The sequence below is a fragment of the Patagioenas fasciata genome, chromosome W (genome assembly GCF_037038585.1).
Source record: "Patagioenas fasciata isolate bPatFas1 chromosome W, bPatFas1.hap1, whole genome shotgun sequence".
NCBI lineage: Eukaryota > Metazoa > Chordata > Aves > Columbiformes > Columbidae > Patagioenas > Patagioenas fasciata.
The window spans coordinates 48,470,329-48,488,253 of NC_092559.1; the positions used below are offsets into that span (position 1 = coordinate 48,470,329).

General features: G+C 43.3%; 1 protein-coding gene across 3 annotated transcripts in view; it reads left to right on the plus strand.

The window, feature by feature from the left end:
- The first annotated feature begins 8,293 nt into the window (after positions 1-8,293).
- The window catches only part of LOC136114662 (E3 ubiquitin-protein ligase KCMF1-like), a 62,100-nt gene continuing 52,468 nt past the window's right edge, over positions 8,294-17,925 (plus strand). For 2 of the 3 annotated variants that reach the window (XM_065860096.2, XM_065860095.2), the window contains exon 1: positions 8,294-8,523. In XM_065860096.2, coding sequence (XP_065716168.1) covers positions 8,508-8,523 — 16 coding nt within the window. In that variant the 5' untranslated portion in view covers positions 8,294-8,507. Of the gene's footprint in view, positions 8,524-8,668; positions 8,782-17,925 lie in introns of those variants that run through there. The other variant, XM_065860097.1, reaches the window with a different exon arrangement.

Here is a 17,925-nt window from a genome sequence, read left to right on the forward strand (position 1 = left end):
TAATAATTAGGGTAATTACAATAACTTTTCCCAGGGTTAGAACTGGGGCAGAAATAAAAACCTTTTCAGTTGAGACATGGGGCTATGGGTACTAGTTGACATAGGGTTGGCTTAAAACTGGGATTTCCAGATGTTGTCACTTGTTGTATTACCTTTTGATCCTCCCATCTTATTAGACTCCATTTGTGAGGTTGATGAGGACTTTCTTTTCCCTGTACTGCTCTTACTATTACTAATATCAACCCTAGTGTCCAAACCTTTACATGTAATGGTTGGAAAGGTGGTCCAGCTTTGCCTCTATTACGGGCATTCCAAGGGTTTGGGCAATCAATTCGATTTCTCTTTTTCTTATTCAAATGAGAGGGGAAACCTTGGGGAGGGCTTAATCCAGTTTTACTGGGTTTCACAGACCAACTCAGGAGGTGGTTCAACAACCTCAATCCCCACATCAGTACGTCTCTGCCTCCTCCTCTGCCTACTCTGTTGCTTAGAGCAGCGAGGGTTACCATCTTCCCGGCAGCAGTCGTATTCTTCAGGGGAACCTCCTTTCCGTTTATTTGCTCTTGAATTGTAAGCTTCCTAATTTTTGTTCTTCATCTCCCACGTTCCACACCCCATTCCAGTCACTGTCCGTCTGCAAATTATTTAGATTATTTCAGCTCTTATTGGACAGGGTTCGTTGGAATGAAAACAATATCTTTCAGGGTTGATGCCCTTAGCAAAGATGTCCCACCATTCCTCCAAGTTCTTTATCATTTTTCCAATTGCTACTCCTACCTGTAATGCTTGTTCAGTCAGTTTTCTTTCATGAGTATAACACTGGTAACAAATACCGTTGGGAGGACACCCATAGGGGCAATGAGCCCACCACTTTTCCCTAGAAGCTTACACTTACAACACACAAAAGGGTAACAAATGCAATTATGTTCTCTGCAAAAGACAGTCTCACTCATCCGTTTTCCTCCGGAAGGTGAGTTTCAAGTCTTTGGGATCTCCAGTCACCTCCCAGTGGGAGCTTCGTATAGGTCCTTTAATCCGGCTTGCGTGGGTCCACCCTCTTTCAACAGTGCGGACTGCAGTATCTGTAGTGAGCAAGACAAGAAAAGGCCCCTCCCAACAGGGAGTCAGAGATGATTCCTGTGGGGGACTACGGTGGGTCCGTGGATTCCCTGACGGAGGGCATGGGAACAGAAATTAGCCTTGAAGATATGAAGACCTACCCATGAGAAAGATGGGAGTAAAGGAGTATCCGGAGATATTAAGGATGTACCCGTGAGAGAGAAGGGAGTAGAAGAGTAACACTGATGATAGCAAAATTAGCCAATGAGATGTTACTGCTGTAACTTGTAACCAATAGTGAAGAGACACATGAATTGGTAAAACTGTATAAAAATGCACTTGTGGCAATAAATGGCATCTACTACTTTCATCCTGGAAGAACTTGGTCCATGTCGTTTGTCCGTCTCAACCATGACAGATTCCTTCCAAGTTTTAAATAATACTTTATCTCCTGGTTTGATCTTATGAATAGCGATGTCTAGAGGGGGGCCTTCGTACTACCAGCCCTTTTTTTTCTCAATTCTTGTCTCCTTTTCATAAGTTTGCTAATATATTCCTGCAAAAATTTTTCTTCTATTTTCGGATGTTCAATGGGCGTTTCTAGATCATAAGGCATTCCGTAAAGCATTTCAAAAGGAGAAATTCCGGTATCTACTCTAGGTTGAGTCCGAATATTCAATAGGGCTATCGGTAGACATTTAACCCAATTCATTTTAGTTTCTATCATCAGCTTGGTCAAGTGTTTTTTTATTTCCCCATTCATTCTTTCTACTCTTCCGGAACTCTGAGGGTGCCATGGAGTATGGTACTCCCACTTGGTTCCCAGGGGATTTAATACCTCAGTGATGATTTTGGATGTGAAATGGGACCCCCGATCTGAATCTATTATGGCTATATTCCCATACCATGGACCAATATTCTCTAGCAATATCTTTACTACAGTTCTCGCAGTGGCTCGTGCCACTGGGAAGGCTTCTACAAAGTGAGTTAAGTGATCGACTAGTACTAAAAGATATTTATACTTGCCTACTTTGGGGAGTTCAGTGAAGTCAACTTGCACCTTTTCAAATGGTCGTTTAGCCAATTCACGCCCTCCTGGTACTTTTTCTCTAATTTGTTGTTTATTTACTTTTTGACAGATTAAGCATTCTCCAACCAATTTCTTAGCTGTGTCATATATCCCTATACACATATATTTGGTTCCAAATTGGTCCACCAATGCTTGCACTCCCCAGTGGGTTTGCCGGTGAAATTCTCTCATTACTCTCCAAGCTACGCTTTTTGAGATTACTTCCCTTCCATCAGGAAGTAGCCATTTACCTTCTTGTTTGACAACTCCCAGCTGTTGAAGCTTTCGTTTTTCTTGGTCTGTGAAACTAATTCTCATGTTCGTTTTCACATGAGCTGTTTCTGCTTCGCTAATTGTTAATAAGGCAGCTCTTTTTGCCTCTTCATCAGCCAAGTTATTACCCCTTATCTGTGTAGTAATGCCTTTTTGGTGGCTTTTCACATGTACTACGGCAATTCGCTTGGGCCCTCTCAGAGCCTTTAGGGTTTTTCGGATTAATGCCTCATGTATCAGGCCTTTCCCTTGGGAGTTTATTAGCCCTCATTCTTCCCAGATTTTTCCAAAGGTGTGAACCACCCCAAAGGCATACTTAGAATCTGTAAATACAGTCCCTTCTTTATCTTTTAGCAATTGCAGAGCCCTCAGAACTGCATACAATTCACAGGCCTGAGCTGACCAAGTCGAGTCCAGGGGACCAGATTCCCTTACTTTTAGGGTCGCTCCATTTATTATAGCATATCCTGATTTCCATTTTCCCTCTATCACTCGAGACGATCCATCTACAAACAGTTTTTCTCCATCTTGTAACTCTTCTTCTTCTAAATCTTCTCTAATTTTAGTTTGATGTTCTATTAACCGAATACAATCGTGAGCTAAACTTTCACTTGGATCTCCATATAGAAACTGGGCTGGGTTCTGCAAACTAGTCACTTCAAGTTCTCATCGAGAAGAATGTATTAAGATACCTTCATATTTTAATAACCTGGCATCTGTGATCCACTTATCTGCCTTCTGTTGCAATACTCCCCTGATATTGTGAGGGGTATATACTTTTAATTCTCCCCCCATAGTCACTCCTCAACTAGGAGGGCCGCAGCTACTATCGCTTGTAGGCAAGTAGGCCACCCCCTACTAACGGGATCTAATAGCTTGGAGTAATATCCTACAGGTTTCCTTTTCCCTGGCCACTCCTGAGTTAGTACTCCATATGCTGTTCCTTCTTCCATGTTTATGAACAAATGAAACGGCCTCTTAACATCAGGCAGACTTAATATTGGCACATTTACTAGATCTGTTTTTAATCCTTCTAGGCTCTGTTCATCTTCTTGGCTCCACTTTATTAGCCCCTCATCCACTAGCTTCTGATACAGGAACTTTACCTTCCTACTGTAATTCTCAATCCATTGTCTACAATAGCCTAAGAGTCCCAGCAGCTGTCTTACTTGCCTTTTATTTTTAGGTGCTTGGAGTGATAAAATCCCATTTACTCTTTCTGGGTCTAATTTCTTGGTCCCTTTGCTTAACCAGTGCCCTAAATATTTTACTTCCTCTTCAGTGAATTGCAGCTTGGACTTAGACACTTTTAATCCCTTTAGACTTAAAAAATTCAATAACTTGATACTCTCCTTCTTGACCGTTTCCTGATCCTTTCCGGCTAATAACAAATCGTCCACATACTGCACTAGAGTCACCTTAGGGTCTAGTTCGAAAGTCTCTAGTACTTGCTCTAAGGCCTGCCCAAACAGATTAGGTGATTCTGTAAACCCTTGGGGAAGTACCGTCTGCCTTAACTGTTGTTTCCTATGAGTTCTAGGGTTTTCCCATTCAAAGGCAAAATAGTCCCGGCATTCTTCTTTCAGAGGACAAGCCCAAAATGCATCTTTCAAATCTATTACACTATACCATTGAAATTCGGGAGAAAGCTGACTTAAAAGCGTGTATGGGTTGGCTACCACAGGAAACCTAGTGATAGTTCTCTTGTTTACCTCCCTTAGATCTTGTACTAGACGGTAAGAGCCGTCTGAATTTTTTATGGGCAAAATAGGGGTGTTATGCGGGGACATACAAGGCTCCAGTAAACCTTGTTGTAATAATCTTTCAATTACCGGTTGTAACCCCTGTCGTCCCTCCTGAGACATAGGGTACTGTTTAACTCTGATCGGGATTTCGGGGTTCCTAATAGTGACCTCAAAGGGAGTAATGTCTAATTTTCCTACTGACTCCGGGGTGTACCATACTTCAGGGTTAATTTTAGCCTCATCTTCAGCTGTCAAAACACACAATTTTACAATAACTTCGTTATCCTGTATTTTTAAGTTAATCCCTAATTCAATCACTAGATCTCTCCCCAATAGGTTATATTCTGCTTCAGGTACTAACAGAAAGGACTCTACTCCATATTTAGAGGGAGCTTTAATTTCTATTCCCTTTATGATCGGAACCTGGAAAGGTTCCCCTTTGGCCCCAATTACTTGCAATTTCTCTGAGGATGGTACACACCCCCAGGGCACCGTTTGGACAGTAGATCTTTCTGCCCCTGAGTCCACGAGGAACTCCATTTCTTGCTGCTGAGGACCCAATTTTAATTTTATCAAGGGCTCCGTTCTCTTGGGGGTCCCCAGCAAATAGAGCCCCTGACCTCCCTAGTCTTACTTGAACATCTGCTCATCCTGCATGCGTTTCCTACAATTCCTCTTCATGTGTCCTTTTTTTTCTGGCAGTAAAAACACTCAACTTGACTCGAATCCCTCACATTCCCTTGACTCTTCTGGGGTCTCTCCCTCACTTTCTGAGCACCACTTCTCCCACTGCGGGGCAATATCGCTCTCTGCCCTTCCTGAACAGCCGTTACAAAAAGTTGCGCCTGCCTCTTCTGAGTTTCTTCCTCTCACCACACATACACCTTCTGAGCTTCCCTCAGCAACTCATCTAATCCCCGCTCCTGCCAATCTTCCAACTTCTCTAGCTTCCTTCTAATATCCACCCATGATTTTGCCACAAACTGAGTTTTCAATAAGGCTTGCCCCACAGGGGTGGTAGGATCTAGTCCAGAATAAAGCTGCAGATTCTTTCGTAACCTCTCCAAACATTCTGTGGGGGTTTCATCCTTTTTCTGGTGTTCGCTGAATGCTTTGTTAATATTTTGTCCTTGAGGGACAGATTCTCTTATGCCTTGGACAATTATAATACGCAAATCTGACATATGGGCTCTATGTTCGGCATTCTGATTGTCCCAAGCTGGCCGTTCTAAGGGCCATTTAATGTCTGCAGCCGGACCTTGCTGGTGTTGTTGGTCCCAAACCCTCATTCCTGCTCTCTGAATCATCTCTCTTTCTTCCATTGTAAACAATATACTTAAAATTGCTTGCAGTTCCTCCCAAGTATATGAGTTAGGCCCCAAAAATTGGTCCAGCCTATCAGATACTCCCAAGGGGTCCTCTAAAAGGTTCCCCATTTCTTTTTTGAATTGCCTTACATCGCCCGAATTCAAGGGTACTAACAAAAAACCCATTCCGGGCTGCGGACCTCCCATAGGCACTTCCCTTAAAGGGTATAGTCCGTCTTCTAACTGCCCCTTTCTCCTAGTCTGGCTCCTTGTTACTCTCCAAGTCTCCTCACGAGAACTAGGAGGGTCTAAATTTAGGTTTGGGGCCGTCGGAGGAGGAGCAGGAGGAGAAGGGGTCGGATCAAGTGCGGGTGCAGGAGGAACGTAAGGGGGGGAGAAATGGGTGTCTCCTCATGGTGTTTAGGCTTTCTCTTAGAATTCTTTTCACTTAGAGCAAACACATAAATCCTAGTATCTGCCCTTATCCATAAACTAGCATATTCACTTTCCTCTAAGCTGAAAGGTTCCTTGGAATTCACATATATATTCAAAGCCTGGCATATCCAGTCCTCAAATGATCCAAAACCAGACCAATACAGATGATCTCCCCTTATTTGTTTCCCTCCCCACACCTGCATACAATAATGTACCATTTTTTCCTTGATTTTTCCTTGTCTGGACAGCCAGTCATCCCAAGTGGTAATCATTACCCTTAAGGGACTATCTGGCGGTATATTGGGTAACCCTATCCTTGGGTTCCCCCTTCCCATGGGGTCAGAAGGCTTGCTTTTCTTCTGCCCCATCTTCCAAAGTGCCTTCACTCACACACACACATGCTCCCCTCGTTCGTGGCTCACGCCCTCGCGGGCAATGAGAAAAGCACTAGAAGAGGGTTCGCACTCCCTTCGTTCCTCTCGGGAACGTCTCGTTCAAGCGCACTCTGGGAAACCCACCCCGACTGAATGGAATTTCTTATTAATACTCACTCAACCTGGAGTCTTCATCCGGATCTTCGTGCACAAAAATTACAGGGTACTGCAGTTTCTTTTGCCCACTTGTCGAATTTAGGTTCAGAAGTACAGGTCCTGGGCGGGTATTCTTTACTCCAGGGCCATCCAAGGATGGGGCACCTCCCTGAAGTTCAGATCCCGGACCAGGTGATCCTGTATCCGAGTCACGGCACCAAATTGTTATAGACGATCACAATAAATAGCACGCACTCGTCGGAATAAATTGCTTAGAATTTATTACAGCAAGCGGCAAGCGGGCAAAACAGCGCTGGGCAACCGGGGAGTCTGCACTCCACCACGGCGCACCTGTCCAGTAGCAGCAAGCTTGGTTTAATGTGGTAAAGGATTACATATTCATGGTTATTCCAGGAACGCCTATACATATTCATAACTTTTCCTCGAAAAGGCCGTTCTTTTTAAAATGAGTTCCAAGGAATTATATCTATAGTCTTCAGCTTTGGCTCTTTCCTGTTGTGCCTGCGCAGTGTCTCCGGGTGGTCACGGGCGGGGGTCTTTCAAATGAAGGCTTCGGTCTATTTTGTCGTGCATTTCTTATATTTGGCCTAGCATGCTGGGTTTGGCCAAGGCTCCAACAGCTTGAGCTGGTTTTCCTTCCGCTTTGTGCTGAAGACCCCCGTTATCCCGTTCACACGAGGATGCAACTGGGCCCTTATCTCTGTCAGTCTCTTCCCGAATGTTCTGCAGGGTACACTAAATTAGGCTTTTACACATATCTGTGGAACAAGTTTTTTTTACAAAGACTACATACAGGTTGCATTGTTTAATGGCAGCATGTACTAATATCATGTTATATGCTCAGGTTTCACAGCCACTGATAACATATCCATTTAGACTGGTTGCATTAACAAATATATCGTTAAGTCTATTACAGTAAACTCTACATGTGTGCAATATGGCACTGTTGCAGGTAGGCTGGTATTTACCTTTCTCAGCTGATTAAGAAGTTACCTGAGCACCCTCAGCATTGCAGGAGTCAGGCAGCCAGGACAGGGCAAGGAATCATCAGGGCATGTGTCAGTCAGATTTATCACTGCTTGCTACACCTCGAATTACAGAGAGAGTTTTGCAAGCCACACTGGAGAGGGAATGGGAAGTATCATGAACCACCTCACTGAACTTGTCCCCTCCTTCAAGGCTGCTGTCAGCTTGCTGCCATTCCTCGCTCTCTGGTGTCCTTACTAGAGGGTGAGGGAGGAGATCGCAGTGCACCTGCAAAGGTGCAGCCCTACCGCTACAGCAGTGCGTTTTACAACCAGGTGCAAGGAGGGGGATTCTTCTCCCTGTCTCTCGCGGCACAGGAAAGTTGTCAGAGGCCAAAATAGTGGAGGAGACTGTATCTCTGGTGAATGTTTGGAGGCAGCAGTCTTTCCTAGTTTGGAGGAAGAAGGGGAAAGCCTCATCCAGTACACGTAAGCTACACTAAACCCCATGGCTTTCCCTGAGTTGAGTGGTGTCGATCCTCCTTTCTATTGGCTATATATTTCCTCTTCCTTCCTGTGTGCAGTAGCAGCGGCTTTTGGACAGAGAAAGAACGAAGAAAAAAAAGAGAGAAAGAATTTTAAAAAAACTCCAACAAAACAAAACAGGTGGAGAAGGAAAGGAACTGGGAGACCTTGAGCTCAGGACGGGAAAGAGCTAACGGGTGCAAAAAAGAGTCAGTGTTCTTACAGTAACAATAGAAGAGGGAATAGAGGAAGAGGGGCGTAGATTAAAGCAACGGAAGAGGAAGAGGGGCCTAAGATTCACTGTATCGCGGCGCCTGGGAAGTCGCTGCTGGTGGATCCACCCCCTAAGGGAGGGAGGGAGGGAAAGAGGCAGCTCAGCCGGCTGGCTGGCCGATGCTGTTGGAACAGCTACTTCTTTGCTTCATCCCTGCTCCTCTCCCCCCATTTTTTTCCCTTTTTTGTTACTTATTCGGCTTCGTATTTGGGGGGCAGTGCGTAAGACGGGAGGGACCTAGACTAAAGCGACGCCCGAACAGCCCAGCGGGAGCCTAGGCCTGGGCTGCAGTCTCAAAATTAGGATGTCTCGACATGAAGGTGAGACACCCAAAGCCGCGGAAGGGGGGGGGGGGGGGGGGGACAGAAGATACGTCCTTGAGTTCTGTATGGCGTCAGGGCCTTGCATGCTGCCGTGTGAGGTGGGTCAACATGGCGGCGGCGGCGGCGCCGCCGTTGCCGAGAGCGGGGCCTGTGGAGTCGGTTGTGGAAAGTGGCCATGGAGGGAGGAGGAAGGCGGTGGTTAGTCGTGGCTTTGCAGCGTTGCTGGAGGGGAGGTGGTGGCTGTGTCCGTTATGGGTAGGCTCCGAGTTCCTTTTCTGTCGCTACTAAGCACGTATGCCAGGCCTGTGCTCGCTGAGGTTGAAGGGCCTGCTGCAGCTTGAAATAGGCCTAGTCTTTGTCATCCCTCGTTAGCTTGCGACTTGGGCCGTGCCTTGCTCTGGATAAGGAGTATGTCCGAGGCAGATAATAGAGGGAAGGAGACAGGAGAGCTGTTTATTTTCATTCCTCTTATATAAGTTTTTAAAGGATCGGCCTGAGATGTGGTCCTGGAGGAATTTGTTTTGGGTGAAAAGAGAAAGGTGTAAGAGGGATGGGAGGTGAGTGTTAGGGTGGCTTGCTGATGTGTCCTGGGAGTCGTGAAAGGGAGAAGGGGGAGGTAGGCTTGGCATTATATACTCCCTGTTAGGGGGAAGTACTTCTAGGTTTCTTAGGGTAGGGAGGAGAAGGGACTGTGGGGCATGAGGCGCCGGGAGAGTATTGTTTGAGGGAAGGTGATACAAGGAGGGTGGTCTGGCATCCAGGGGAAGTGAATTGGGGTGTCGTCTGCTTTGGTATAATGAAGGTGGGGGGGGTTGCACGGCAGGCGTAGGAGGAACTCATGCATGTAAATAACTGTAGTGTTGGGATTGGTAGAAAGAGTTTTTGTAGTTTTCATGGTCTTGTTCAGGTGTAGTTTGTATTTTGGTAGCTTTGGCAGGTTGAGAAGTTATTTAATTTTTTTAGTTTTGTCTTTTAAAAGAGAAAACATGCCAATGCAGCAGCAACTCTTGTAGAGAGATCATAATACAATTATTTTGTGTGTGTGTCCTTGTTCTGCTTTTTTATTTTTTCTATGAGTAAGTGAAGTGAATAGTTAAGGGTTAATAAAAAAGAAGGATGGAGAAAAAAATTAAAGAGAATTAATGTAGAGAGAAGTTGTGTGTGATATTAGTAAAGAAACTTGCTTGGTTTTCTACCTCTTACTGGTAGTTGCACTGTTATAAAATCTTCTGTAGAAGTTCTGCCTTGTATATTGAAAGTATAGTTTTTTGCTCTGTTAGGTACTAAATTTAACACCTGTCTCCATACATAAGTTTGATTCTCCTAGAGCTGTGAGAATAATACTTTTAAAAGGAATGGTGATATCTTTATTTAATCTTAATGTTTTAAAAGTAATGTGCTAGAAGGCTTAAATGTTTGGAAGTAATAATATTTCTAGATGGAGAGCTGGTAGCTTGATGCTGAACTGCTATTCAGTGTATACCTACAGCATTTTTTTAATGTGTATATGCTTGCTTATCTATGACCAGCCTTGCCTGAATCTGCTAACACTTTTTTTTTTTTTTTAATCTAGTAAAGGTACCAAATCTTCTTGGCTCTTTTCTGAATAAGGTGTGGTTTTGTGTGTGTTGGTTTTTTGGTGGAGTGTGGGTACTTTTTTGGGGGAGGGGGGTGGTGGTGTTGAATTATCTGCATCCTATGTAGATAATGAGGCAAATGCTAACAACAGTGAGTAAAATAAGGGTTAATAAAAAGGTTTTGTTTGTGGCTTTGTTGGAGAAAGTATTCTGTAAACTGCTGCTGTGATAGATATCCAGGGTAGATTTAAAGCAGGGTAGTAGGATGTGGACTTGTTAGATTGCACTGGTTAGAGCTACAAAAGTGGTATGATGCCTTGTTCAGTGTTGTGATATTTTAATCAAGGAGAAGAATTATCAATACTTTTTTTTTTAAATGTGTTTCTGATTGATAGAGGCTATGTTTTGAGGTTTTTCTAGTGGATGTTAGGGTGTTTTTTTTTTTTTTTTGTAGTGCAGGAAATGTTTTTCTCAGTCTGTTCATTAGCAGAAATAGAAGTATGGAAATAATGTTAAATGTGGTTTTGTTAAAAATTGGAAATGTATATAAATGTTCTTTGAAGTTGCATGTTTTTAAAAATGCAAATAGTTATTTTCTAATAATACGTTGTTGACATAAATATCCTTTTATATAAAGGAAAAACCCCATCAAAACTGAAAAGATATCAAGGTGCAGCAACAATTGTACTTTAATTTTTTTTTTTTTGTAGGAATCTGGTTTGTCTTGAGTTCACTTAATGTTTTTATTTTGTTCTCCATTTAACATGTTTTAAGTGTTAATTTTATATTAGTTATAAGGTTAGAATAAGTTGCCTTGATGTAGGATCTGTGGTTGGCTGAGAGTTCTCAATCTGTAAGTTAATGGAAGCTTTTGCACGGATAAGGTATAGGAGAAAAGCGAGCTTCAATCATGTTAATAAATTGTATCTTTGCTGTGTGTTTTTTGTCAAAATACCTTATTTTTACCGGAATCAGTTTTGTGATGGAAAGGATGTATTTGAGAAGATAAACGCTGGAGAACTTGGAATTCCAATGTCTTGGGCCTCTAAATAAGCATCTGATGGACATATAAGCTTACTTTTCATCAGAGTTTGTTTTGTGGCAAGAGATTAAGTCATGTTGTGGATCAGAAGTTGGTTGGGAGAGAGGAAAAGAGAGAGTAGAATTCAACCATCGACTGTTGGCTATTGACTGTTTAATACCTTCAGAAATTGAACTGGTATAGAACTTGAAAAAATATCCGAAGAGCGGAGGACGTGGGGGAAGGAAATGTTTGCAAATAAGACAGTCACACCTAGCTCAAATAACTAGAAGGACTTCCAAGGAACTTTAGAAAGAGTTAAATAAGCTCAATGCATGAGCAGCACAAGATGAGTGAAATTAACTTGTGTTAAAAGAAAAAGCAATAGGGAGAAGTTAACTTTTCAGGTACCTTGAAGTGTCTACTTCACTGGTATCAACTTGGGAAAGATTGTGGGGTATCACTGTAGATAATCATGCTTCTGTTTTTGCTGCTACTGTGTTTGATAAGATATGAAAAATGTTACTGCATTCGACAAGCACTTCAGAACAGCAAGGTTGTCAAGTTGAGCACTCAGGAGTTGGGATGTGCCAGAACTAGCTTGTGCAGAGAAACCTAATTTAGCCCTCTTTGAGTACATGCATTGTAAAATTATTACGTTGGTGCAAAAGTAATTACAGTTTTGGACCATGAATTACAAATCTAGACTCAAACACGTCTTTATTAATCAAAATAGGAACCATAGCACTCAATGCATTTTTGCCAATGATAAATAAGTTTGTTTATTCCTGTAGCGTAAAAATCTGTGCTTCGGGATTCGATGAACTCTTGGAAAGCATTTTCTGCATCCTGCTGGTTGTGGAAGCGTTTTTCCTGCCAAAAGTTGTCAAGATGCTTGAAGAAGTAGTAGTTGGTTGGCGAGAGGTGAGGCGAATATGGTAGATGAGGCCAAACTTTGTAGCCCAATTCGTTCAACCTTTGAAGCATTGGTTATGCAACATGTGGTCACATGTTGTCGTGGAGAAGAATTGGGCCCTTTCTTTTGACCAATGCCAGCTGCAGGCGTTGCAGTTTTTGGTGCATCTCATTGATTTGCTGAGCATACTTCTCAGATGTAATGGCTTTGCCAGGATTCAGAAAGCTGTAGTGGATCAGACTGGCAGCAGATCACCAAACAGTGACCATGGCCTTTTTTTACTGCAAGTTTGGTTTTGCGAAGTGCTTTGGAGGTGGTTCTTGATCCAGCCACTGAGCTGGTCATCGCTGGTTGTCATATACAATCCACTTTTTGTTGCATGTCACAATCCAGTCAAGAAATTGTTGTTGTTGTGTAGAATAAGAGAAAATGACACTTCAAAACAACAATTTTTTTTGTTTTTTGGTCAGCTCATGAGGCACCAACTTATCAAGCTGTTTAACCCTCCCAATTTACTTCAAATGCCAAAAAACTGTAGAATGGTCGACATTGAGCTGTTGAGTTCTTCAGCAACTTTTCCTGTAGTTTGGAGATCAGCTTTGATGATTGCTCTCTGTTGGTCTTCGTCAACTTCAGATGGCTGGCCACTGTGCTCCTCATCTTCAAGGTTCTCATCTCCTTTGCAAGACTTCTTGAACCATCACTGCACTGTACGTTTGTTAGCAGTTCCTGGGCCAAATGTGTTGCTGATGTTGTGAGTTGTCTCTGCTGCTTTACAACCCATTCTGAACTCAAATAAGAAAATAGCTTCAGTTTGCTTTTTGTCTAACATCATTTCCATAGTCTAAAATAAATACAAAATAAACAGCAAGTAATAAGTCAGTAGCAAAAAAACAAAGCAAGAAAAGTGCATTAAAATGATGTATAACATAACCACATGTATTTAAGAATGCATTCAATTATCAAATGACAAATTTCAAAAATGCAAAAACCACAATTACTTTTGCACCAACCTAATAAATGTGGCACCCAGGGACATGGTTTAGTGGTGGACTTGGCAGTGATTTTTTTTTTTTTTTGTGTTTGGATTGAATGACCTTAAGGATCTTTTCCAACCTAAATGATTTTATGATTCTATTTCATTTGGCATGACTTAAAGCAGCCATGTGAAGGTATTTTCAGCCCTCAAAGATGAATTGTTGTCTGAAATGAAAAGCTCAAGATCCAAGCTGCCAAAACTATAAAGCAGTACAAACTTCACAAATCAATAGCCAGGACTAGAACTCAGTAGCTAATTTTCTTATGAAGAATACATGATCAAGGCGAATCACACAGTGAAACTGAAATATTCAGTTGTTTCTTGCTCTTTGCCTCAAACATTACAAAGCATTGCACATTGAGCAATATTTTGGGATGCATATTTAACTTTCAGGAATACCAATAGTAGAAAGTATTTTCCCCTAATCACTATAAAACGTACTTAAGACGGACACGAAACCTGCAACTGAGATATTCAAGTAGAAAATGTTCCTGCCTAAGAAAGCTCAGCGACTACAGCAAGATTTAGCTGTGCATACAGAACAGCATCTCAGGGTTGGAAAATCAGTTTAGACTAAAACCCTTAAGCTTTAGCAGGACACTGAAGCAATGTGATGTTTGTGGGTAGTTCCACTCATGTAACATTCTACGCTAGTTTTCAAAAACTAGCCTTCTGGCCTTTAACTTGATCACGGTCCTTCCCTCATTAATACACAAAGTAAGGATTACCAAATCCTTTTGGTATTCTACATACATATAAAACTAGCTTAACAACCATCTTCTCCAGAAAAGTGAGTTATCTAAGCTTCTCTTCCTAACTTATGGAGCACAAAGCACTTTGATCCTACTCAAAGACTAATGAATCACATGCAAGACTACCACTGAATTTCAAAATGCAACATCATCCTACAGCAGCATGAAAAGGAAGCAACCAGACCAAAGTGTTTCCAAAATTAATTGTTAGAATCAAGGTTACAGCCAAACACAAGGTAGATTTGTAATTGAATAGAAAGGAGGAAGAAAAACAGGCCTATACTAGGCCAGAATGCTGGAAGAGTTATTGTTCTCCAAATGAGACACCTCTCCTCCACCCCAACCTGGTATAGAAGCAGATCCCCAGATATTGTTCTCTCTCTGTTATCATACTTGTGGAGTCCACTGCTACAGCATCTGATATTTGTCTGACCCTATTCTAAAGATATGAGCACCATCCAGTACTGCTGAGCTAGTGAGTTTCAGCTCTGTTCATAATGCATATGGATGTAAGTACAATGTTAAAAGGAGCTGTTTCACTTTAGCTTCTGGAATCTGGGGTGTGAAAGCACACATAAAAAGTGTAAGTCATCTAGAAAGCAAGTAACAAGTGATTAATGAGCACCCAATAAAGTTTGACTTGCCCAACACACTACAGCAGACATGAAGCAAAGGTACAGTCAGTTCTCCACAGCAATATCTTCCACTTTTCTCAATAGGTTCGTGTTGCAAAGACTGTTGTTTTGTTGGGGTTTTATTTGTTTGTTTGGGGAAAGGGGGGGGTACAAAATAACCTCCCTTCACCTGCTGGCAACACTTCTTTTTATGCAGCCCAGGATACAATTGGTTTTCTGGGCTGCAGGCACACATTACTGGCTCATGTCCAATTTTTCATTCACCAGTATGTCCCCAAGTCCTTCTTTGCAGCACCGCTCTCAATCAGTTCATCCCCCAGGCTGCATTGATTCCCCCAACCCAGGTGCAGAAACTTGTACTTGGCCTTGCTGAGCTTCATGAGGTTCACACGGGCCCACTCCTCAAGCCTGTCCAGGTCCCTCTGGATAGCATCCCTTCCCTCTAGCATATCAGCTGCACCACTCAGCTTGGTGTCATCTGCAAATTTGCTGAGGGTGCACTCGATCCCACTGTCTACATCGTTGATGAAGATATTAAGCAGTATTGGTCCCAGTACAGATCCTTGAGGGACACCACTCGTTACTGGTTTCCACTTGGACATTGAGCCACTGACTAGAACTCTTTGGACACAGCCATCCAGCCAATTTGTTCAGGTGAAATATTATTGATAGACATTTAAAATGTGCTCACTTTACTTTCAGAGTACAGTTTGAATGACAGGCTTGCTGATTTTTAAGAGGTCTTTTAACTCTTTAAAAATTCTTAAATAACTATTTTAATAAGCATTTTATATAGAGCTGAGTGACAGGCCTGCCTTAAGGTTGTGCAAGGGGAAGGTAAGCCCAAATTCAACCTTGAGCTGACTGACACAAGAAACTCACGAGGCAAAGGAGAATGGACTCTGCTCAGGGCAGAAGGAAGAACCTTCCCCTGAAGTGCCCCTACGTAACAGATACAATGCTCTGGGGTTGGAGAATGAAGAGCACGTGAGTAATGGACGGGATCCAGGAAAAGCTGACCATGCAAAATTGATCCAAGCATCCTCCCACAGTAGAACCAGTGCCACTAGAGAAGCACATAAAGTATTAGTAATTGGAGATTGCTTACTGAGAGGTACAGTACAGAAGCACTCATTTGCTGTCCAGGCAATTTTTCTAGAGAAGTCTGCTGCCTACCAGGAGCTCGCATTTGTGACATCACCGAGAGGCTGCTGAGCCTGGTGAACCCTATAGATTATCATCCGCTCCTACTATTCCACATAGGGTCCAATGATACTGTTCTCTGTCCTCCTGGTCAGAGGAAGGGGTTCAGGAAGGAGGAGAAGAATTGAACAGGTGAATGCCTGGCTGTGAGGCTGGTGCCATACTCAAGGTTTTGGCTTCTATGATCATGGATCTGTCTTTGAGAAGCTGGGTCTCTTGGGAGCTGATGGGATTCACCTGACCAAGTGTGACAAGGCTGATAGCCCAGCTGAAGTGCCTCTATGCCAATGCACACAGCATGGGTAACAAAGAGGAGGAACTGGAATCCACTGTGCAGCTAGAAAGCTATGATGTAATAGCTATTGCTGAAACTTGATGGGGCAAATCATGACTAGAGTGCTAGAATTGATGGCTATAGGCTGTTCAGAAGGGACAGTCAAGAAAGGAGGAGGGGTGGGGGTTTTGCCCTCTATCTAAACAAAAACACACAAAAAAAGATTGACTGCACAGAGCTTGCTTTGAAAAACAGCAATGAGCAGGTTGAGAGATTATGGGTAAAACTTAGGGGCCAAGTCAACAAAGGAAACCTCGTGGTTGGTGCTTACTACAGGCTGCCCAATCAAGGGGAGATGCTTCAACTGCAGGAAGCATCACACTCACAAGCTCTTATCCTGCTGGGGGATTTCAATCAATTAATTTCTTAATCCAGGTGACAGACAGCCCAACCAGAGGAGAAGGGTTACTGGAACTCTTGCTCATCAACACAGTTGTTTAAGGAACTAGCGGAAGGGACCTCCTGGGAAACTACCCTTGGGGCTGAAGGAGCAGAAGAGAGCTGGCAGCTCTTTAAGGACATTTTCTCAGAGCTCTAGATTCCCATGTGTAAGAAATCAGGCAAGGAAGGCAGGAGATCAGCATGGCTAAGGACCTCCTGGTGAAACTAAAGCATATGAAGGAAATGCACAGGCAGTGGAACCAGGGACATGTATCCTGGGGAGAATATAGAGAGGCTGCCTGGATGTGTAGAAATGGGACCAGGAAAGCTAAGGCACAGCTGCAGCTGAATTTGGTGAGGGATGTGAAGAATAATAAGAAGGGCTTCTACAGGTATGTTGGCCAGAAAAGAAAGATTAAAGAAAATGTACACCTCCTGATAAATAAGACAGGGGAGCTGGTGACAACTGACACGGAGAAGGCTGAGATACTCAAAAATTTTTTTGCCTCATTTTTCAGTGGTAATCTCTCTTCCCACACCTCTCAGTCCCCTGAACCTCAAAGCAGGGACTGGGGGAATGAAGTCCCCCCCCGCATCGTAGGAGAAGATCAGGTTTGAGACTGTGCGAGGAACCCGAACGTACACTAGTCTATGGGACCCGACAAGATGTATCCCAGGGTCCTGAGGGAATTGGCTGATGCAGTTGCCAAGCCCCTCTCCATCATATTTGAAAAGTCATGGTAGTCGGGCAAGGTCCCCAGTGACTGGAAAAAGGGAAACGACCCCAGGAACTCCCGACCGGTCAGCCTCACCTCTGTACCCAGTAAGATCACGGAACAGATCTTCCTGGAAGACATGTCAAGGCATATGGAAGGCAGAGAGGTGATCAGAGACAGCGAACATGGCTTCAGCAAAGGCAAATTGTGCCCGACTAATCTAGTGGTGTTCTACAATGGAGTGATTGCATCAGATTTCTGTAAGGCTTTTGATATGGTCCCCCATAACATTCTTGCCTCTGAACTGGAGAGAGGTGGATTTGACTGATGGACTGTTCAATAGATAAGGAATTGGCTGGATGGCTGTGTCCAAAGAGTTCTAGTCAGTGGCTCAATGTCCAAGTGGAAACCAGTAACGAGTGGTGTCCCTCAAGGATCTGTACTGGGACCAATACTGCTTAATATCTTCATCAACGATGTAGACAGTGTAGACAGTTTTGTTTAGATAGAGGGCAAAACCCCCACCCCTCCTCCTTTCTTGACTGTCCCTTCTGAACAGCCTATAGCCATCAATTCTAGCACTCTAGTCATGATTTGCCCCATCAAGTTTCAGCAATAGCTATTACATCATAGCTTTCTAGCTGCACAGTGGATTCCAGTTCCTCCTCTTTGTTACCCATGCTGTGTGCATTGGCATAGAGGCACTTCAGCTGGGCTATCAGCCTTGTCACACTTGGTCAGGTGAATCCCATCAGCTCCCAAGAGACCCAGCTTCTCAAAGACAGATCCATGATCATAGAAGCCAAAACCTTGAGTATGGCACCA